Below are 24,945 nucleotides of genomic sequence, written 5' to 3' on the forward strand. Positions count from 1 at the left end.
AGTTAGAATTCACTTTCATTAACTAAAGTCTTTCAAGAATTAAAAACATGATTACCTTAAAGTAAAAGATATGGGAAGCATTCTTTTATATAATTCAGTTTGCAAATATTCGGAGATTAATGAAATTACAGGGCTTCCTTACATCACATCCAAAAGCTATCAGTTCTACAATGTAGTCAATAAAAACCCATGAAATTAAGAAATTCACAACTTTATAGCTAACCCGGTTCTTAGCCACTCATTCAACTCTTCTTTTTCATCCCAACTATTACTAACCCAGTCAAGTGCATCACATCTCACCTAGATTACTACAAGAAACTATGCAACTTGTTTCCCTGCCTCCCACCTCTACTTCAGTACCCCCACTCAGAGGGATCTTTCTAAAACACAAAAATAATCAGGCAACACTATTTTATTGAGTGACTACCATGAGCCAAGTACCATGTGCTAGAAGCTAGAAGAACAGCAGCCAAAACTGAGTAATCATGATATTTAAGTACTATGCTAGGTATTTTCATATATCTTATCTCATTTTTTCCTAACACTTTGAGGAAGGCAGTATTTTTCTCATCTTACATATAAAGAAATAGTCAGAGACTGTAAATAATTTGCCCAAGTTTATTTAGTTATAATTTACACTAAGTCCAAGAATTCTGCAATAGAGCAAAAAAAAAAAAAAGCTACATTACAAAATGAGAAAAGCACATGAAAACTGCTCTAATTAAGATGTGTATTTTGCGTTACTAGTGTGCAGGAGACTTTCCAGACTGAAAACCATCTGCCTATTAAAGTTCAAACTTAGATACAGCCCTGAGTCTCACAGAATTGTTCCTCAACTTTGACAAAAATTCTCCTTCTTGCCTCCTTTTATCCTATTCCACTAGGACAGTAAATGGCTAAAGAGTAATAAATACATCTCTGAGAGAAACAGACAGCTTTGGAGGAAGAAGAATCAGGATCAGGATTCTGGTTATGCCCCCTCCTAGCCAAGTAACCCTAGGCAAATAGAGAAGAGTAATACCAGATAGCTTGCAGAGCTGATGTAAGACCTACGTGAGGGACTTCCCTGGTGGCACAGTGGTTAAGAATCCGCCTGCCAATGCAGGGGACACGGGTTCAAGCCCTGGTCCGGGAAGATCCCACATGCTGCGGAGCAACTAAGCCCATGCATCACAACTACTGAGCCTGCCCCCTAGAGCCTGCGAGCCAAAACTACTGAGCCTGCCCCCTAGAGCCTGTGAGCCAAAACTACTGAGCACGCATGCCACAACTACTGATGCCCACACACCTAGAGCTCGTGCTCCGCAACAAGAGAAGCCACCACAATGAGAAGACCACGCACTGCAATGAAGAGTAGCCCCCACTTGCCGTAACTAGAGAAAGCCCGCACGCAGTAACGAAGACCCAATGCAGCCAAAAATAAATTAAATAATTTAAAAAAAAAGACCTAAGTGAAAAATACACACAAAAAATACATAACAGAAGTACTTCATACATACTGGAATCAATGAATATTTTACTGGATGCACAAATGAAGAAATTTTATATTATTTCTAAGGACAATGATTTAATATTAAGTTTAAAAAAGAAAGGGACAGTCAGAAAGAAGGGGGCAGAAAAAAGGGCTGTACAAATGAGAATTTTCCCACAATTAAACCACATGATCCAGGGAAGACAACCTATTCAGCATATATATATAAATCACTAAAAAATTTTCTTCATAGTAGAAAATGGCCAGTTTACTTCAATATACCTTGGATTAGGAAAAAAACTTATCCAAAGCCAATCCAAAATTCTCTTTGGTTCAATTTCATGCTTATTAATGGAACCTCCCAATTTCAGATTTGTTTCCCTGGGTAGCTTGAGAATAAAAAGGGTACTTTGGATAATGCCTATATATTATTATCTTCCTTGGAAAGAAAATATCCTTCTAGAAAATAAGAACCTAAAACCACCCAGATGAAAAGATAAAATGCTGTTTCCTACAGCATAACTTGGCCTGCTAATCTTATGTACACCTTACTAGGCCAAGCATTACATATATTTCATATTCAATGTTGATGTATATACTTTGAAACTGAAATTCAAGTAAGTCACAGTTTTTAAATTAACCAACATGTTATCTTAACTCTTACCAAACAGCAAAAACATGTGTCCATTATCCCTATCAATTCAGGCAAGGTGAGGTCTTTAATTTTAATGGTGCCATCCTAAAAAGAAGGGGAAATATGACATATAAGTTTTAAAAATATGTATGGTTACTATGTACAGTAAATATTTTAAAATACCAATTCTAAGGAAATTATCTCATCATCTGATAAAACTAAGGTGCCAAATTAACTCTGTATTCTTAAAAATAATGTATTTTAATGGGTCTTCAATATGAAAAATCAAAGCCTCTTGAATTTGAAACAGAATAAAGGCCTTTATAAAAAAATAGAGTCAGGGCTTCCCTGGTGGCGCAGTGGTTGAGAGTCCGCCTGCTGATGCAGGGGACACAGGTTCGTGCCCCGGTCTGGGAAGATCCCACATGCCACGGAGCGGCTGGGCCTGTGAGCCATGGCCGCTGGGCCTGCACGTCTGGAGCCTGTGCTCCGCAATGGGAGAGGTCACAACAGTGAGAGGCCCGCGTACCACAGAAAAAAAAAAAAAAAAAAAAGAGTCAAACTACCAAGCATTTTAAAAGCACAGTTCAAATTAGTTTTAAACATTAATAAGTATGAAGCATTTTAATAAATTGAAACTACTCACAAAGAAAATAAAACTACTTACAAAGAAAAAAAATGTTTTAAACATTTCCCTTAAACTAATTAACTATACTACTAATTTTTTTTAACACTATCCACTTACTTAGGAAATCTTTCTTCACAAAATATGCAAAAATTAAACTATGAGGCAACTATGAATGAACTTCTAAATCAATTCTCATTGAATTAAACATCTAGTTCACTACCACAAGCATTTTACTTAATATATTAATACATAAAATTTAATCCCTAAGCCAATTACCCAGGTATGTGAATACATACTCAAATGCTTTCAAAAATTAACTTAAAAAGTGCACACAGACACAAATGTAGAGCAATCTTTTAATGGAGACCTTAAACAATTAAAATTTCAATGGAAGGAGAAAGATAACCAACGCTTGTTTACATACCTGAGAGGCATTTAAGAAAATTACACTTTAACATACTAAGTTTGATTTCCGTTATTAATCAAAATGTTTTAACATATGAATAACAAACAAAAGAAAACACAAAAGGCACAATGGTGACTACCTTGATAGCTTGTTCAAAATTGAGAACTTTTCGATTAACTTGGTTTCCAATCATGCCAGCATCCATCTTGGGATCCATCATTTCAATGGCAGACATAGCTTCAAAAAGACCAAATCTGCAAATAAAAAAATTGACTCTACAAATTGTTTATGAACTAATAAGCTTACCTAGATTCCACGGTGGTACAAAAATTATTACAGTACTTTAAATAACTACCCTATTTTATGTATTTGGTCTTTCCAACTTGCTATCACTTCTACTTCAATTAGATAATCTTCCTTTAACATAAAAATTCTTCCATGTACTTGTCACAAGTTATTTTATATGTACTATGAGGCAACAAAAGAATTAAAACCAAAGTTGTTTTAGTTCTTCCTTCAAAAAGTTAGAAGTTTTTGAAAAGAAAGAGATCAATTGATCTACAATGGATTTCATTTTGCCTTCTTTAAATAATTTTTCTAACTATTTAACACTTAGAAAGTTATGTTTGGAATAATCATTATCAAATGTAACTTTCAGATTTTTTTCATTTTCTTTCCATCTTGAAAGTCTAAAAACCTAGCACATTACCATCTATATGCCCAAAGTTTTGGCAATTACATAAGAAAAAAGTAAAATCCAGAAATTTTGATGGTCTGGTGTTTGTGGCTTATTAGCCATAGAAGCAGATAGTTGTGATGTAGTGTGGAGTGATTAGTTAGTATATCTTTGAGATATGAGAAAAGAAAAGCCTAAAAGAAAGTGACTGTCCATCAAGCTACTGACTTCCTATTTTGCTTAGTCTAAAGCCATTAGATTACCAGGAAAATAAAGACACCTGCCTTGTTATATTAAATCATTTCTCTCAGAAAAGCAGCAGCAGTAAGACATCAAGAAAAATAAACAAATTGGACCTAATCAAACTTAGAAGCTTTTGCACAGCAAAAGAAACCATAAACAAAATGAAGACAACCTACAGAATGGGAGAAAATATTTGTAAATGATGCAACCAACAAGGGCTTAATTTCCAAAATACATAAACAGCTCATACAACTCAACAACAACAACAAAAAACAACCCAATTGAAAAATGGGCAGAAGACCTACACAGACGTTTCTCCAAAGAAAAAATACAAATGGCCAGCAGGCACATGAAAAGGTGCTCAACATCTCTAATTATTAAAGAAATGCAAATCAAAACCACAATGAGGTACCACCTCACACTGCTCAGAATGGCCATCATTAAAAACTCTACAAATAACAAATGCCAGAGACGATGTGGAGAGAACGGAACCCTCCTGCACTGTTGGTGGGAATGTAAGTTGGTACAGCCACTATGGAAAAGAGTATGGAGGTTCCTGAGAAAACTAAAAATAGAATTACCACATGATCCAGCAATCCCACTCCTGGGCATATACAGACGAAACTTTAATTCAAAAAGATCTTAATTCAGAAAGATACATGTACCCCTATGTTCACAGCAGCACTATTACACAACAGCCAAGACATGGAAACAGCCTAAAAGTCCACTGACAGATGAATGGATAAAGAAGGAGTCGTACATAAATAAAATGGAATACTACTCATCCATTAAAAAGAATGAAATAATGCCATTTGCAGCAACATGGATGGACCTAATACTTAGTATTACCATACTAGGTGAAGTCAGACAGAAAAAGACAAAAACCGTATGATATCACTTATATGTGGAATCTAAAATATGACACAAACGAACCTATCTACGAAACAGAAACAGACTCACGGACATAGAGAACACACTTGTGGTTGTCAAGGGGGAGGGGGTTGGGGGAAGGATGCAGTGGGAGGTTGGGGTTACCAGATGTAAACTATTATATAGAGAATGGATAAACAACAAGGTCCTACTGAACAGCACAGAGAACTATATTCGATGTCCTATGATGAACCATAATGGAAATGGATACATAAAAAAACCATATACATACGTATAACAATCATTTTGCTGTACAGCAGAAATTAACATGACACTGTAAATCAACTATAATTCAATTAAAAAAAAAAAGAAGAGCTTTAAGGAGACACTCCCTGAAATCCATCAAACCTCTTAATACTTCAATTTAAGATACTCTGAAAATATGAGCATACTGAAGAAAACTCTCATCTATAAATTTGATGCAATGTTGTGAATCAAAACCCAAATGGTATTTTTCAATGAGCTTGTCAAGCTGAAAGAGAACATATGCAAAAATGGAAAAAAAACTTTTCAATAAAACAACAGGGATTCACCAAATATCAAAGATACTATAAACCTGTAATAATTAAAAGCATTTTAGCATACACAGATGAAGAAAAAACAATCCAAAGCCATGTTTTTGTAGGAAGTACATATGATAAAGGTGGAATTTCAAATTAGTGGAAAAACAGTGTATTAGTCAATAAATACTACTAAGACAAATGGCTAACGATCCTGAAAAAGTAAAATCTTTGATTTACACAATTTAATAAAACAAACCCCAGGCAGATCTAAGTTCTAAACCTAAAATAAGCAAACAAACAAAAACTCTTAATAATTTACAAAGCTACAAAGAAAAACGTTGATAATTCCAACTGTGTAAAATATTAAAAATTTATATGCAGCAATAAACCAGTCAGTTAAAACACTGACAATTATCTAGGGGAAATATTTTTAATATAGGTAATTTTGAAAAAGTTAATATCCAGAATATATAACTAACTCATACAAATAGGAAAAGGCAAATAATCCGAAGAAAAGTAGGCAAAGGACATGAATGGATAATTAACAGAAGAGAAAATATAAACTATTAATAAAAAAGTAAAAAGCTATTAAAATTCTAATGTAATCAAGTAATGCAAAACAAAACGATACTGGTTTTTGGCGGGGGTTGGGGGGAGTAAGGAAACTTTTTTTTTTTTAATTTGTACTCTCATATGCTGTTGGTGTTAGTGTAAATTGATAAAGACTTTTGTGAGGGAAAAAATTTGGCTGAATCCATTAAAATCCAGTCATTTGATTTCTAGGCTTCTATCCTAAAAATCATTTGCACATGTATATGTATAAAGAGGCTTGTATAAATTAAATGTTTTCAATTTTCCCACATTACCAAAAAAAAGTTGCAATCTGAATGTCCATCAATAGGGATACCGTAGGACAAATTATGGTACAGTCATCTTATAAAATAAAAAGCAGCAGTTAAAATGAACAAGGTGGAGTTAACATGGAAAGATCTCCAAGATATACTGAAAGGGGGGGTGGGGAATTTGCAGAATACACACAGTCGACCCTTGCTATCCACAGGCGGTTAGCTCCAGGAGCCTCCACAGATGCTCAAGTCCCTTACATAAAAAATGGCAAAGCTGAATACTGTACTATATATCCCCATTTACAGTTAACTAGTTTTATAGATTTCATTCACGTATATAAGTATATATATTTTTTATAGGTCCAGCACATGTAACAATCTGATGACTTATAACAATGACTATCTCCAAGCAAAGAACAAAGATTGTGTTGGACAGATGGTGTCATGAGAAGTTCTGCTTCATCTCTAATGTTTAAATTTGTTAAAAACAAAGTATCCATTTATTACTTATATGAAAACAACTAAAGAAAACTTGTTAATGGCACAATTAAAACCCTAGATCAATAAAGTCTACCATATGACCCAGCAATCCCACTACTGGGCATATACCCTGAGAAAACCATTCAAAAGGACACATGTACCCCAATGTTCATTGCAGCGCTATTTACAATAGCCAGGACGTGAAAACAACCTAAATGTCCAACAACAGATGAATGGATAAAGAAGATGTGGTACATATATACAATGGAATATTACTCGGTCATAAAAAGGAACGAAATTGGGTCATTTGTAGAGATGTGGATGGACCTAGAGTCTGTCATACAGAGTGAAGTAAGCCAGAAAGAGAAAAACAAATATCGTATATTAATGCATATATGTGGAATCTAGAAAAATGGTACAGATGAACCTATCTGCAAGGCAGGAACAGAGACACAGATGTACAGAACGGACACGTGGACACAGGCAGCAGGGAAGAGAAAGGTAGGACAAATTGGGAGATTAGGATTGACATATATACACTACCATGCATAAAATAGCTAGCAGGAACATGCTATAAAGCACAGGAAGCTCAGCTTGGTACTCTGTGATGACCTAGACAGGTGGGGTGGGGGGTGGGAGGGAGGCTCAAGAGGGAGGTGATACAGGTATACATATAGCTGGTTCACTTCATTGTACAGCAGAAACTAACACAACAATGTAAGGCAGTTATACTGCAATAAAAAATTTTTTTTTAAATAAGGTATTTGCTTTATTAGTAAAATTGCTACAGAAACCAGAGTAGCAGTAAGTTAGCTATTCCATGCATTCAACAAATACTGAGTGCCTGCTTATGTGCTAGGCACTGTTCTAGGCACTTGAGATACATGAGTGAGCAAAACAAATTTGCCTGTCTCATGGGGCTTACATTCTAGTGGAAGGAAACAAACAATAAAGATAAGTGTATGACATAGAAGGCTAGAAGACCGTACATGCTAGGGGGAAAAGAAATGACAGTTAAAGAAGATATGGATTAAAAGGATACAAATTTAATAGATGGCCAGGGTAGGCTGCTGGCAATCATGATCCCTGGGCTCAGTGTCTAAAACCTTGGGGAAATGAAGAGGGCTATGACCCTCTAGCGGCCCTCTCTCAAATGTTATTCCATAGTCAGGAGCCACGTTCTTTCCTGCATTAGCTTATGGTTTGATTTCATTATATCCTTCCTATCACTGCCAGTGACATCAAAATGATGACCTACAGTGGTTCTCAAAGTGTGGTCCCTAGATCAGCAGCATCAATCTCACCTGAGAACTTAAGAAATGCAACTTCTGTGATTCCACACTAGACCTACTAACTAAGGAACTCTGGGGGTGGGTTCCAGAAATCTGTGTTTTAAAACCCTTCTGATGATTCTGATGTCACTGAAGTCTGAGAAGAACTAAATTTCAAGTTTCTACTTCCCCTAACAAACGTCCAATCTTGTCTACTTACTAATTTAAAATTTCATACTCCCAACCTTGAAAATTGAGTCTGGCCACAGCAGTATGGGAACTGAGGCTATCTATGGGAGTATAAATATAATCAAGAATTTCCTTTCATTTACCTTTCTAGGGATTCTCAATCTACTTTCATCTAGGCATTTAATCACCTACCTCTGGTTATCAACCAGCGTATCACATACGACATGCAACCAATACCTTTTCTCACGAAATTCCACATCCTGTACACCTACCCTCAAGGTATGACCATAAGTCACAGTTTCACTAGGTACAACCACTTCCTATCACGACTAAGGTAAGCTGCCCCAAAACAGCTGACCAAGGTTAAAAATATATAAATAGTGTTATTCTTACAGCTTTGAAATGTAAAATTACTCAGACTTCAAGGAATACTATTGCACGGGAGACAAAATAGATGGAAATATTACACTACACTATTTCAAAGGACACAAATACTTACAGCTTATCATGAAGCAGTTCTCCCAACTTTAATTCTAAAAGAAACAAAGAGAAAAATCTTTTGAATAATACCATATTTATATTTAACTGTTAATTCTAAGAAAAAAATGAAACAAAATATTAGCACCTGAAAAATGTGCCTGCAGTCCTTTAAACTTCATTTTCTAAGAAATGGTCATATTATTTCTACTCAATTACTAATATAATGTCTTCTACACAGTGAATATTTAAACACTAACTATAAATTGAACTTCTGAGAATTAACAAGTGACCCATCACAGGCTACAATAATACAACCAGAATTATCAGCCTCATTTAAAAAAAACCACTAATACATTTCTCCCTAAGTAAACTTTTTCACAGAACTATATGCTATTTCTCAAGTTGTTTTTAAACTACTTGGCATCATAATCTAATCTCTTTTTGTCCCAGGAATGGTGTCGAAACTATTTTTTTTATTACATTTTATTTAAATAATGTAGAAAACACTTGCATAAACAGCTGGTCAAAAGAGTGTTAATCCTCCATAAAGCAGCAGTTCTCAACCTTGGCTGCATATCAGTATCAATTGGGGAGCTTTTGAAAATCCCAATGTCCAATCAGCACCCCAAACCAATCAAATTCTAGGAGTGGGACCCATAGAGTGGTTTTAAAGTACTCCAGATGATTTCAATGTGCAAGTAAAGGGAGGACCACTACTGTATCATTTTTAAGTAGCTTAAATGTTGATGGTCAACTCCTGTGGAAGACAAAAAGAAGCAGTTCTCAGAATATTACTAATCTCCCTAGCTAATAAGTTAAATGACATTCATTTTTCAAAGTTCCATGTACCAAAACGATAAATCAATGAGAAGCATTTATCAAAATACTGTAATGAAGCATAATAGAACATACAGTGGTTCTCAAAGATGGTTTGAGAACCCAGGAGCATGTGATGTTAAAGTCATTTTGTTATAATACTAAAACTAAAATACTAAAATAATACTAATACATTTTGTAAATAATACTAAACTTTTTTTCATTGTGTTGACAATTACAATGATGATGCAAAAGCAATGGTGTAAAGAGGAAAAGGGCAAAACTCTGTAGCTTCAGCACAAATCAAGACAGTGGCCCCAAGCTAAACAGTGTATTCTTCACTTCCATGCACTTTCACTTAAGAAGTCCTTGATGGAACAGTAAAAATTATTAATCTCAGGGCCAGGACCAGAGTGCAAGTAAGGCACGTAGGGTGCAAAATTAAAGAAGGCACTTTCAAGTAGTGCCTTCTTAAATTCTGTACCCTAATTGCCTCACTCACTTCATCCTAGGGCTGGTCCTGATATACCTAATTAAATTACAATCTTTGAATACATCTTTTTAATATTCTATTTGACAAATGGGAAGTATACATAAACACTTCCTCTGCTTAAGAGACTGTCTCAAGGAAAAGCTCTTGCACAACTATCATGGAACACCACTTTTACTTGAAAGAACAGTGACAAATTATAGTTATTCAGACTTGACAATATGGCATTTTCTTGAAAATAAATGAGTTTGTCACTTTAGGAAAATAACTGACAAGGTTTATTGCCAGTGATAAAATTTGAGCTTTCAAGAAAAAATCAGAATTTTGGAAAACATGTATCTGCCACTGTGAACTTGACAGTGTCCAAATACTTAAAAAGGCTTTCCTGAGGATACTGTGGCGATATTAACAAATGTGCTTTTTAATACTGTATAATGAAGTGTGTCAACACTTGGAAAATGTGCTTAACTCACTAAACCAATATTTTGCAAATAGCAATGCATGTTACAAAATTAGGCATGGATAAAGATCCATTCAACGTTCTAGACAGACCAATATACTTTATGTAACACAGCATGAAAGGTCCACTGATATGCTTTCAGATTCCACACTGCAAACTTAATCTTTAAGAAACTACCACCTGCCAAGTTTTGGTTTAGTAGCAAAGAATATCCACAATTACCTGAAAAGGTTCCACCATCTTTTAACTACATATTTGGTGAGGCCTGATATACTTCCTATACTTCTACCAAAATGACATGTGGCAACAGACTGAACACAGAAGCAGATAGGAAATTCAGGTGCCCTCTATTATGCCGACATCAAAGAGATTTTCAAAAGTATAAAACAATGCCACTCTTCAAAGTTGTTGTTTTGGAAAATACATTTTTCATTTTAAAAATGTTATGTTGACATGCAATGGGTTTATTACCATTTTCAAATGAACAAGTATTTTTAAAATGTTTTAAATTCTAATACCGTAAACATCAATATACATATAATACACATAAACAATACTTTTTAAAAGCATAAGAAGGTATTTTTAAGAGTATAATGGGGTTCTGATACCAACAAATTGAGAACTGCTGTAATAATTTACCATATACTTAGGGTAGATTTGGGTACCAAATAGCCTCACTGAACACTCCACAGACCTAGAAGCAAGTCGATCACTCTGGGCCCTGATTTTATCATCTGTAAAATGAAGGCTTGTACTAGATGATTCTGTTAAAAGTTCCTTAGGACATCCTCCCTTTTGCCTTGGAAATGAACAATGAACAATAACTTGTAGCTGGAGTTTGGGTTTGCAACAGTGCTAAGCACTTGAAGCATACGATCATTCTCCTGAAGAAAAGTAATCTAATGGGATGAGAAAAACATGTAACTATTTGACAACACAAATACATTTTACCCTCTTATAAATGAGAAGGTAATTTGAAAACTGGTGTTACAGATCTTTGAATATATTTCTACACATAACATTGTAAATCATGGTTAAGTTCACTGCTAGGGTCGCTATGAAGACCCTACTGAACCTATGATATAGCTGGAATCCAATACCGTTGTACAGTGATAATTAAACAGATGAATTAAAGTTTACCCCTGGGTAAAGGTGGCCAACTGAACACATGCAACAACCTTTAACTCCCTCCTGAAATCTCATTTAAGCAATTAAAGGAAAAAAAAAATTTTTTTTGAAGAAAGCTATGAACCTAAAGGAAGAGGAAAAATTGGTGCAGAAATAATACAACAAAATTAGGGAAACTTGGAAACAGAAAGACAAGTCGTTTCCTAGCAAACCCAAGAAAAATAAAACCAGCAGTGGAGAAAGCCAAAACCAACCTGATTTACCACTTACCTCTGAAAGTGAGGATATAAAGATGGGCTAAAATAGAGAGAACTGAGCCATCAGACAGCCCAGAGCCCTGCCCTAATTTACAGAACAAGATAACTACCCCTCCCTCACCTTGGATAATACTGAAGGCTTTCTTTGAAAAGGGCAAACCAAAAAATCTCCAGGGACAGAAGGTTATTTAAAGGGTAGGGTTCAGTACTGGAAAGAGGGGGCATTAAGTGAATACGTGGAAATTCCAGACCTCTTCCCCCACTTACCTGTTAAATCACAGGCAGACAGTCAAATCTTCAACCTCAAGCAGGAGATTAGATAAATTTTCTCTACAGAATATAATCTTTCCAAGAGGAAGGAGCTAAATAACTGACACCAGAGGTTCTCCAACACAAAAGCCAAGTCAGATCACCTGATACTGGCGTTCACAGCAGAGGAGTCCCGCTCAAAAATTCGGAGCTTCCAGTTGGCTTTTTGGCAGCCCCCCACCTTCGACAGGCAACAAAGGATTCTTAGATATCTAAAGTAATCCCCTAACACGAAAGATAGAAACCAAAGAAAACAAACTAAAAAAGGCAAGTTGGAGGAAAGACACTACGTTGGGAAACAAAATTTCAAAAGAACTATTATTATTCTTAGAAAAAATATTGCAACCCTGAAACAAAAACACTCTACTTTTATGAAAAAAAGAAACATTCAGAGGGAAAAAATCTTAGAAATTAAATACAGCAGAAAAGAAAAATTAAATTGAGAGTCTTAGTCCACTCAGGCAGCTATAACTAAAATACCATAAATTGGGTGGCCTATGAATAACAAACTTTTATTTCTCACAGTTCTGGAGGCTAGAAAGTCTGAGATCAAAGCACCACCAGATTCAGTGTCTGGAGAGGGCCCACTTCCTAGACAGCCATCTTTTCACTATAACCTCACATGGCAAAAGGGACTAGGGAGGCTCTGTGGGGTTTCTTTCATAGGAACATCAATCCCAATCATGTGGGCTCCACTATGATGACCTAAGCACCTCCCAAAGGCCCCACCTCTTAATACCATCACATCGGGCATTAGGTTTCAATATATGATTTGGGGGAACACAAACAATCAGTCCACAGCGTTGAGGAAAAATACAAAGAGATGGAAAATGGGCAAGAAAGCATAAGAAAAAAACCAGATACTCAGCCTAGACGTTTCAATATTCAAAAAGTAAACACTCCATAATGTGAATAGAGAAAAAAACAAAGAGGAAATAGAGTAATTCAAGAAAGTTCCCCACAGAATATGTGAAACAGAAAAGACCAAATGGAAGCAAAAACCTATCAGACTTGAATAGCAGATTCCACATATAATAGAAGAAAGACTCAAGATAAATGACCCCATCCATGTTTGTCACTCAGTGGTTATGTGGAGTGCAGTGTTGAGAAGGCGTGTGAAGGATCTACAGTTGTCCCATGAACAACATGGGTTTGGACTGCGTGGGTCCACTTATACATGGATTTTTTTCAATAAATATACAAAAATATATGTGTAGAACATCCTGTGCAAGACTTGTATTGAAGTGGAGAGCCTATCCTTACACAGACATAGGAATTACAGAGGGAAGGAAGAAGGAAATGGGGTCATCGGCATCTTCCCGCAGCTTCGTAAATCTGTTAACAATTGCCAAACTCAGAAAGCCATATGAAAAAAGAGTCAGAGTAAGGAAGATCAGAGGATATCTTTGACTGCCATTTCTGTGATTCATGATTAATAGTGGAATTTAAATATCCAACTGAAAAATTAATGTGTGAAATTCTGGATGAAAAACAAGTTTTAAAAAAGAATGCTGTGGGACTTCCCTGGTGGTGCAGTGATTAAGAATCCGCCTGCCAATGCAGGGCACACAGGTTTGAGCCCTGGTCTGGGAAGACCCCACATGCCGCGGAGCAACTAAGCCAGAACACCACAACTACTGAGCATGCACTCTCGAGCCCTCGAGCTGCAACTACTGAGCCCGTATGCCACAACTACTGAAACCTGCGAGCCTAGAGCCTGTGCTCCGCAACAAGAGAAGCCACCGCAATGAGAAGCCCGTGCACCGCAATGAAGAGTAGCCCCCATTCGCCCTAACTAGAGAAAGCCCACATGCAGCAACGAAGACCAAACAGCCAAAAATAAATTAATAAATAAATTAATTAATTTAAAAAAAAGAATGCTGTAGTTGTAATGGTAATGATCATGGTGGTGCTCATGTATGGAAAAACTATACACAGAAGCAAGTTAAATCATTAATATTTTTGGTATATACTTAATTAAGAAAGTGTTTAGTTTTTGTAAAAGTTTGGATTTAAACTAAAAATTCATTTGGATTTAAAATAAAACTATTTTTAAGGAAAAAAAAAAAGAAAATTCCCCAGAACTGAAAGATCAAAGTGAAAGGGCTCCAGAGTCATCAACAAAGCAAACCATTGTGAAAGTTCTGGACATGGGGAACAAAGAGAAGATACTAAAAGGTTACATATGAAAGCTCGGTAATCAGAATGTCATCAGGCACTTGAGCAATGCGCTCAAAATTCTCAAACATACCCAGATGTATTATCAATAAAGTGGGAGGATACAATAAAGACATTTTCAGACACCCAGAGTCTCAAAAAACTGTATCTCCCATATGCTTTACTCAGGAAGATAATAAAGATGTCTGATCAAAACAAGGGAGAAAAGTAAGAAACCCCAGGCTGAAGATGAAGGAAGATCTCAGGATCACACCAGGTACAAAAGGCAAAAGTCCAGATCTGAGCAAAGTAAGAGACTTGAGAAGAAATTTCTTCATGGAGATTAAAAACAATAGGATGTCTGATGTGCCTGAATGTCTTAAGAAGATTTAGACAACTGGTGAAGGGTGTAAGGTAGAATTAATGACAAGTACATGGTTTCTGAGTAAATATTTTTTGCATAAAACAGAAATGTGTAGGAAGGGAAAAGCAAAACCGTTTTACACTTTGGCTCAGCTATGAATAATATTTGCATAGCTCTATGTGGGGGGAAGTCCATAGATAATGCCCAAATGGGAGTGGGGGGAATCAAGAACAGCAATAAAAGCCTGCTAACTAGAATCATGATTACTAAAATAACCAACTAACAGGGGGAAAATGGTGACTTCTGAGGACACCTTTTCTATAGAGCAGGATAAACAATACAAGATTATAGGGGAAATTTGGTAAGAAGAGCCTTCAAAATGCAACAAATCCCATTCCCTTCCTACTGCATGTGCTATTTAATGCTAGTCGTCAGAGGTCTTATGACATCCATGTGTTCCTTTCCTAAAAAAATCCAAGGTCAAAGAGGTTAAATGATAGCTGAACATTCTTAAAAGTAATCTACATGGAGTGAACCAAGCAGCACTACTGATATTTTGGGCAGAAAACTTATTTTTTGTGGGGGCCATCCCGTGCATCCGATGATGAGCAGCATCCTCAATGTGCACCCTAGACATCGGTAGCAAACTCCCACCCCTGAACGTGACAGCCAAACACGTCTCAAGACATTGGCAAATGTCCCTTGAGGGGCAAAATCACCCCTGGTGGAGAACAAGAATGATCCACAATTACCAGTGCTGCTCACCCGATCCATGCCCCACCATTAAAAATATTCTTGAGGGCTTCCCTGGTGGCGCAGTGGTTGAGAGTCCGCCTGCCAATGCAGGGGACACGGGTTCGTGCCCCGATCCGGGAAGATCCCACGTGCCACGGAGCGGCTGGGCCCATGAGCCATGGCCGCTGAGCCTGCGCGTCCGGAGCCTGCGCGTCCGGAGCCTGCGCTCCGCAACGGGAGAGGCCACAACAGTGAGAGGACCGTGTACCACAAAATAAATAAATAAATAAATAAAAATAAAATAAAATAAAATAATGAATGAATGAATGAATAATTGGTCCTCTTACCAAAAAAAAAAAAAAATTCTTGATAGTACAGACAAGGAAAACATAATTTTCATTTCCAAAACTACAATCACTTAAAAAAATGTTTTACAGGTTGCCCTGATCTTTCACCAGGACAATTTCTGTCCATCTTTTTCCTCTTAGAATAAAATGGTAACAAACAGCAAATGCATAGAACAATGATTCTCAAACTGGGGTTCATGAGTTGAGGGGGTGGAGTGAAAGCTCATTAAAATTTTATCAAGGATCTATACTTCTTCTATAATAATTGTTCAATGCTATGCAATCAGTTCAATGATAACCTTTTTAAAAGATTACAGAAACATATTCCAGACCAAATGGATGATAACATTATAATCAACTATTGCTACAGTGTCAGGGCCCAAGCTTGTGTTCATAATTATGCTGGTTCCTGGCAATCACCCACAATGACAGCATTTCATGTAATACAGGTTCTCATACTTCTGAAGTACAAGATACAGATATTCTCTGGTTTGAAGAAACATGGTCTTAGAATATTGATTTATTCTTAAAAACAAATATATTGTTCTGGGTGAGAGAAGACAACAGGAAAGAAGAGAAATAAGAGGCTTAAGCATCCTGGATTTTAAATGAGGGAAGAGAAAACAACAAAAGGAGTTTTCTGAAAGTACTGGGCAAGACCTAAAGGAACTGGATGGCTTATGGGGGTCCTAAACAGTGATACCTGTTATAAAGATTGACTAAGGAAGAATGAACTAAGCCATCAAAGAGAGAAGAAAATAGGATGAGAGGATGGGCCCATATCCTCCTAAATTAGAGTTTAAAAAGAATGAAAGTAATTACAGCTGACCTTGTATTACCTCTGGGCTCTAGACACCTAATGGTGTCAACATCCTAGGAGAGGTTGTTGGCTATGCAGAGCAAGGGTGGAAGAAGGGAATCTAGCAGGCAGAAGCAGCAGCAGCAGTGTATCTTTTATGATCGTTTATGTTTAAGTGAAGTGTCTTAAGTTGTAACTCTGTAATCAGAAAGTACCTAAATATAGACAAACAAACGGAATATAAAGAGCAGAGGCTTTACAGGTAACAAAATGAGATGGACTGAATTAGGCAAGGTTTCCCAGAGAAGGGAAGCTCAGAGGTGTAATTTAGACAAATGATATGTTACATATCAGGTAAAATAAGTGATGGCACTACACATGCAAAATAATTTGGAAAAGAAAAAAAAAAAAAAGCCTCAATGTCAGCTATAGGAAATGTGGCAGGAATGTGTGCCATGGGACCAATAAGAAATAAATGATGAAAGTTAGAATTTGATCCAGAAGATTTTGAAGAGCCACTAAAAGAATAAGTAGAAATGTGCATGAAAAACGCTGTCATCAGTATGCAGATTATTTTATAGTACTCCCCTCCTCCGAAATCACCAAAGTCTATCCAAATGCCATCACACTGTTACCAAAGAGAAACCATGGCGACAGCTAAGAAAAAGACGTAATGGTATGTGTATTAAATTTAGTTTTCAGAAAGATGTTAGAAGTCTAACCTATAATCAAGGCTATGAATCTGATTATTTCAGGAGGGGAAAACAAATTATTAATACCATAGGCTCAAGAATACTAACAGGGGCTTCCCTGGTGGCGCAGTGGTTGAGAGTCCACCTGCCGATGCAGGGGACACGGGTCCATGCCCCGGTTCGGGAAGATCCCACATGCCGCGGAGTGGCTGGGCCCGTGAGCCATGGCCGCTGAGCCTGCGCGTCCGGAGCCTGTGCTCCGCAACGGGAGAGGCCACAACACTGAGAGGCCCGCGTACAGCAAAAAAAAAAAAAAAAAGCTAACAGCTTTCAGTCCTAAAATCATACATAAAGATTAATTCTATATCAACTTTTTAGTTTCAAGAAGTATACCTCACATTTGAGCCACTTGAGACAGTACAAGGGCTAATTATGGAGGAGTATTTAATAGGATAGTCTGATGCTGGCAACAAAATGATATGCCACCCTCTCTCAATCCACACTGAAGCAGGTACTAAACCATATTTTCTACTCAAGGTTCCTTCCCCAAAGAAGCAGAATTATTCACTGTTCATCAAACATAAAGGTCTCTAGGCTTCCCTGGTGGTGCAGTGGTTAAGCATCCGCCTGCCAATGCAGGGGACACGGGTTCAAGCCCTGGTCCAGGAAGATCCCACATGCCGTGGAGCAGCTAAGCCTGTGCGCCACAACTACTGAGCCTGCGCTCTAGAGCCCGCGAGCCACAACTACTGAAGCCCGGGCGCCTAGAGCCCGTGCTCTGCAACAAGAGAAGCCACCGCAACGAGAAGCCCACGCACCGCAACAAAGTGTAGCCCCCACTCGCCACAACGAGAGAAAGCCCACGCGCAGCAACAAAGACCGAACACAGCCAAAAATAAATACATAAATAAATAAATTTATATTTAAAAAAACATAAAAGTTTCACTGAACTTTGGCTCTAATGGTTCATCTCAGTTTAGAGTAATTCCCTAACATTCACTTAACAGAAACTTGACCAGTCCTTTACGGCCCAACTCAAGCCATATATATTTCATAAAACCTTCATAAGTCACTGAAAATCAATCCAAGATTATAGGTGTGATCCACTTAATAGTCTAAGAACACTGAGCACAAAAACTACACTGTAACTTACACTTAATTCTTCCTTAGAGAGACATATTTGGGCAGTCACCCAACGCTCAGTCTAATGTTCTTTCCACTATCTCACCTAGGCATACTTCAACTGGACATGGATTTCAAAACAGTCGAAGGGTAAGCACATGAGTTATCGCTTTGCTTATACTCAGCTGGCTCCCTTTCCACCTGCAGCTGCTCCAAGTCTTTACTCCTCTCCTTAAGAGCACTATTCTAAACGCACGTCACCATCACTAAAAGCCTAACCCTCTGTTCACCAAGAAAATAGAAGCCATCATGGTGTGAATCCCTCCACCATTCCTCCCCACCCACTTAGAAATATACCTGTATCTTCATCACCTTAACCTTCATTCTCCTGTCTCAGTAAGTCCCTATTCTTTTCCTGAGGTTAATTTCTCTACAATGTTCTTGATCCCATCCTCTCTTGAAGTTCAAGCTGTCACTCTATCATTTGTTCCTTTCTCTTACCTTCATTCTCTCCCTAAGGCTCTTTCCTCTCAAACAACGAACATGCTTATTTCTCCAATCATTTATGCCCAAGCATCTACTGAACTTACTATGTGCCAGGCACTGTTCTGTGTGCTAGGGTTATCGACAGGATTTCTGCACTCACAAAGCTTATATTTCAGTGAGTGAGGCTAATAATAAAAGATAATTGAAAATGATGGTTTCTCACAGTAGATATGTGCTATGAAGAAAATAAAGCAGGGTGATTCAACTGAGGTGGAGCTGGATAGAAGAGAATGAGGGGATAAATCTGCTTAGATTGGCTGTTGAGACCTCACTGGGACGGTAACATTTAAAAAAAAAAATATTTATTTATTTATTTGGCTGCACCGGGTCTTAGTTGCGGCATGCGGGATCTAGTTCCCTCACTAGGGATGGAACCTGGGCCCCCTGCATTGGGAGCACGGAGCCTTAACCGCTGGACCACCAGAGAAGTCCCTGGAACAGTAACATTTAAGTGGTCAGGAAGGAGCCAGCTATGTAAAACCTGGGGACACGACCTTAGTGTGTTTAATGAGATAAGGATCTCATGACTTATCATAATGAGTCTAGTGAAGCAGTGGTACAAAAAAAAGTCTGAGGCAGACACTAGATCACATAGGTCAAAGGGAAGAAGTTTGAATTTTATTCTACATGCAACACGAAGCCACTGGAGGATCTTAAGCAGGGAATGACATGATCCGATTATTTTCAAACCTCAAATATACAATACTCCCGTCTTTAGGGCGACAGAATTCGTATTTCCACAGTTTGAAATTACTGCTATGTGCTCTCTAACCTGTTATTTAAAAGTTAGAAAATTTTAACCCAAGAAACTACCTGAACATCTGTATTTAATGCTATATCCTATATAAACTGGCTTTAAATGAAAGTTAAAATCAGAGGATAGGGAATATGTGTGGTTAACAAACTCGATAAACCACACATGTTGATTTTTTTCCATTTATTGAGATAGTTTAGAAATCACAATCCACATTTTTATTGCACCCTTTCCCAAATTTTGAACTTCTAATTCAAAAATTCAAACTCACCTCGACAAGCTTCTTCAAAATCTTGGGTTATGTCCACCCAGTTTGTATTGCTTTTTTCCATCTTTTCTGGTATACTGAGCTCCCATCCTGAATCATCATCGTCTACAGAAGCTTTCATAACCATTATTCCTATAAAATTAATATTGGTGTAAAAGAGAGGATGTAGCTTTCAGGGCAAGAGTATTTGCAAACCATGTGCGTTTAAGTATTGGATGAAAGTCTTACTTAAACTCTTTAAGCAGAGCTCTTCTGAGTTTGAGGACCGCACTGTAAAAACCTACCTTACTGCAATTAAATCCCACGTCAATTAACACTGCTGCTGCTGTGCCTATTTAGGAAGAAAAAATCACAAACCATCCCACCACTGGCCCAAAGAGAACCAACTCCAGAGCTTCCTACTTTCAACACTGGCCACAAATAACCAAGGCACTCTTCAGAGTCCCCTCTCGAAGCCCAAGACCCCAGCAACTACTCAAGTCAAGGTGGTCCTTCACCTGCCCGGAGCTCGCCGGGCCAACCTCTCCCGGCCCGGCCGGACCCCTACACAGCTTGTCCGGGGGGCATGGGGTGAGGGAGCGCACCGCCGGGCCCCAGCCGCCGGGCCCAGGGCGGGGGCGCACCTGAGGAGGAGACCGCCCCACCCGGGTCAGCCCGGCCCGGCCCCAGCCCCACGGGCACGGAGGCGAGGAGAGGGCTGTCGTCGCGCGGGAGAACTGGCACGCCCGGTGCCGGGTCGTCGCCCCGATAACACTGAGAAAGGCCAGGGCCCCGGCGGGCAGCGGGCACGGGGAAGCCCGCAGCTCCTACCTGAAGCGCGACGGGAGGGCAGGGGCCGCAGGGTGACCTGGCGTCCCCAGGGTCCGCCACGCGCGCGGGGTGCTGCGGCTCTCTGACACGGGAGGGAAGAAGTCTCAATGGCTCCGCACGGCGGTTCCTACCTACTCCTCCCGTGGCCACCCGCGCTGCCACGCACCGCCCAAATCGCGGAAATAACGACGCCGCCTGGGCCGCCGCCGCCGACCCCTCCCCTCTCAGCCCAGCCCGACCGGCCGCGTGCGCGCATGCGTACGCCCGGTGCGCGCGACCCCGCCTCCTCTCCCTCACGCCTTGGGACTTCGCGCTCCCTGAACACACCCCCTTCCTCGCTACCGACAGCCTTCGTCCAGGGCGGATATCTTCTCTTCTCGCGGGACTAGAGCCAATCGCGAGACCGGAAGCTACCTTCCTTCTCCAGCCTGCGGCCTTGGCCTGGGTAGTGAGGGGGTGAGTGCCGGTAAAGGGCGGAGCCTGAGGACCCAGAGCCCGCCCCGCTTCGCGCCGCGCGGTTCCCTGGGAAATTCTTAGAAAGGTGCCGGGGAGGCGCGAGGAAGCGTTGGAAGTACGCGGAGGCCTTAGTTGTTGGGACCTTGCATGAAGAGCCCAGCTACGAGAGCTCCATCGAGCTGGTGCTCCCTGACACCGGTTTTATGTTTCCTAGAGAGCCTTTACATGGTTTAGATTTTTCCTGAAATTAATAAAATCAGTTTTAAAGTGGGGTTACATAAGTAGACCAGTATGGGTATGAAACGTAACGCATGCTTATCACTACATAGCCATTAAAATGGCCAGAATTTAAAAGACGGTATCAAATGTTGACAACATGGAGCAGCTGGACCTCTCATATGTTCCTGATGGGAATCCAAAATGGTCCAACCACTTTAGTAAACAGTTTGTCTTTTACTATAAAATTAATCATGCGTTTACATGATCCAGCAATTACACTCCTAGGTATTTACTTAGGAATGAAAATGTGCATGCACAAAAGCTTTTTTTTCTTGGTGAAGCCACATTAATTTCTTTTTTAAGTGAATTTGACTTTCAGTGCAGTTCCAATTCATGCTTTTAGACATACATGATCTCCAAAATGTTAAAGTAATTTCAGTCAATTGAGCCTTCAATGGCAAAGCTTATAAATTATATTTATTAGTATGGTCAAGATAAGAAAGGAGTTTGGGCTTTGATTATAAAATGCAGCATCCTTCTCTGATTCTCTTAGCTAAACTTTTCCTCTTCTTTTTTCCATTCTTTTCTTTGCTGTCTTCCATCTTTCTGGCTCGAATTTCCCTCATTAAATGAAAAAACACCTTGTCAACATTAGCTCGTGTTTTAGCAGATGTTTCCACATAGTTAACTTTCCACTGATCGGCTCTGGCTTTTGCCTCTTCTTAGCTTTATTTTTAATGATCAAAAACTGGAAACAACCATAATGTTCATCATCTGGTGAATGGATAAACAACTTGTGGCATATCCATACAATGATATGTAATTATTCATGTAATGAATAGTAATTATCGACAAACAGGGATGACCACTTGACATGCAAAAATATGAATCTCATAAAACATTATTCTGAGCAAAGGAAATCAGAGTATGAGCAAAAGAGTATGATTCCATTTATATGAAATTCTAAAAAAGACTAATCTATCATGACAAAACAGAACCATGACTGCCAGGAGACGAGGTGGGTGTCAAGGAAGGATTAATTGGAATAGGGCTAGGTGATTTGAGGGGATGGAGACGTTCTGTATCTTGATTATGGTGGTGGTTATATGGCCGAATTCATTTGTAAAAGTTCATTGAAGTACACACAACATGTGCATTTTACTGTGTGCAAATCAAACCTCAGTGAAGTTGATTTTAAAAACAGAAAAATATACATCTTCCTGTCTCATATAGAATAATGTTTCCTAAGGGCAGGAGCTTTAAACTATTTTGATCAAAGTTGTGTCCCTACCATAAAAAGCAGTGGTTGGCCTATAGTAGGTACTCACTAAATACACTGAAGATAAGAATATAGAAAAGAATTACAGTAAAACAGAAATTTATATTGTTTCTCCAAAAGCATTTGATGATCTTTTCAGAGGCCATAAGAAATCTAGAAAAGGATGAACTGACTGCATTTGAGTTATTCAGTATTATGTGTAGATTGTGACAAAAACCAATACAGCACACAAAAAAACAAAGCAAAACACCAAATTTTTGAAATAAAACTGCATCCAAAATAACTCAAAAAAAAAGTTAGAAAGAAAAGAAAAAGAAAAATCACCAGAACAAAGTAGCCAAGTGAAACAGGATTTTCTTAATTTCTTTACTAAAACCGTAATTTATTTGAAATTCAAATTTATTTTCACAACTTCTAATTATCTCTCTGCTTTAGAAACCATTTTCCCTGAGAAGGAGAGGTTTAACTTATGATGCCATCCATATGCTTCACAGTGTTGAAAAATGAGTGTTTTACACATTAGTTAGACTGCATATTGAATAAACGAATGCAAAGGAACTGATTGACAAATAGTTGGTCTACCTAAACAAGCCTATAGGTGTCGAATAGATGGGCATTTTTGGAAAGCTGGAAACTAACTGCTATGAGTTTAAGTCTTGACTTGTATAATCCTAAGTATTCCATGCTTAAACATTTGTGTTGAGAGGAAATTTAACTTGACGTCATCACATTGTACTGACACCGGGAACCAGTAAAACATGATTTTGATAAAAGAAGAGCTGCCAAAGTGAATTTTATGTTTGAATGTATTCAGTTTTACCACTAAATAAAAGAAGCTAAGGATGTCCTAAAGTCTATAGGCAGTTCAGAGAAATGCTTTCAGAAAAGGAAATAGAGCCCAGCGAAGACTGCCACTGTGTCCTCCCTGCTGTCAGCTGCACACAGTGGGGTGTCACTCCAGAACCTTGCTTCAAACATGATTCCCCCATCCATTAAACCACTGATGTCTCTTAAAAAAAAAAAGAAAAGAAAAGAAAGAAAGAAAAGAAAAGGAAATAGAAAGAGTAAAAATATCCTACTGTATCACCATGTTTCTGTGACAAAAAGAAAAATGGCATTAACTTTTACTAGGTATAGGTAATATCAGTTTAGTTAGTTCTATCATATTTACATTCTCCTTATTAAAAGTCTTATATTTTATGTATTTTAAGATACAGTAATCCAATAAAGAGTTATAAAAAAGTTAAAGTAAACTTCTGTGTTAAGGGGTAATGTATAAGTATCCTCTGTATGATGTTTCTAGTTATATTTTTCTCACACATTAAATAGTTGTTCCAGGCTTCCCTGGTGGCGCAGTGGTTGAGAGTCCGCCTGCCGATTCAGGGGACACGGGTTCGTGCCCCGGTCCGGGAGGATCCCACATTCCGCGGAGCAGCTGGGCCCGTGAGCCATGGCCGCCGGGCCTGTGCATCCGGAGCCTGTGCTCCGCAGCCGGGAGAGGCCACAGCAGCGAGAGGCCCACGTACCACACACACACGCACAAAAAAGGTACCAGAAGGAAATGACTCCAACTGCCAAGATTCCTGTCTTCTCTTGGAAGCAATTCTTTGGCCCAGCAATTCTTTACTACATTATCTTTCTGGTGCTTTCAAGTAGATGTTTTCTATATTTTGTTCAGCTTTTATGGTCATCAATGGCAGTATTGGTCAAGTAGAAGAGAAGCCTAGCCTACAGGTACACTGAGCATCTTCACTTCTGGACTAAAATCAGTATTTCTGATTTGTAAATTTAACTTAGTGCAGGTATTTTGGCTGTATGTATGTTATTTTAAACACTTTATGAACAGTAAAATGGTAGTAATGTGTGACTTTTGATGATAACAGAGGACTTGAACTTCTTAATCTCTCAGAACATAAAAATTCTATTTTAATAATAAACATAAAGTTGGAAATTTTTATTTTACCAAGTACATAAAAAATTATAAAAATTAATGTTAACCATCATCATTATTTCATAAAAGAAAGAATTTTGATACAAAAAATCAGTAAGGACATAATCTCATAAAGGAAGATCCTTTTAACTGGATAAATCAGTATTATGTAAAGTTCAGTAATTTGTTGTTATTTTTATCCTTTCATCAAGAATCAGTGAAAATTTGATTATCTGGAAACAGAGGTGTAC

The 24,945-nt window shown here is 38.3% G+C and overlaps 1 protein-coding gene across 3 annotated transcripts in view; it reads right to left on the reverse strand.

Moving 5' to 3' along the window:
• Positions 1–21,064, reverse strand: part of NAA35 (N-alpha-acetyltransferase 35, NatC auxiliary subunit) — a 101,258-nt gene extending 80,194 nt beyond the window's left edge. Inside the window, exons 1-5 of one of the 3 annotated variants that reach the window (XM_081237827.1) lie at positions 20,942–21,064; positions 20,004–20,132; positions 8,776–8,809; positions 3,279–3,393; positions 2,136–2,210 (exon numbers count right to left, since the gene is read on the reverse strand). In XM_081237827.1, the coding sequence (XP_081093953.1) occupies positions 2,136–2,210; positions 3,279–3,393; positions 8,776–8,809; positions 20,004–20,127 (348 nt within the window). In that variant the 5' untranslated portion in view covers positions 20,128–20,132; positions 20,942–21,064. The other 2 variants (XM_081237826.1, XM_081237828.1) reach the window with 2 other exon arrangements.
• Positions 21,065–24,945: the final 3,881 nt, after the last annotated feature.

This window comes from Mesoplodon bidens (assembly GCF_964165515.1).
Source record: "Mesoplodon bidens genome assembly, chromosome: 6".
NCBI classification, from domain to species: Eukaryota; Metazoa; Chordata; class Mammalia; order Artiodactyla; family Ziphiidae; genus Mesoplodon; species Mesoplodon bidens.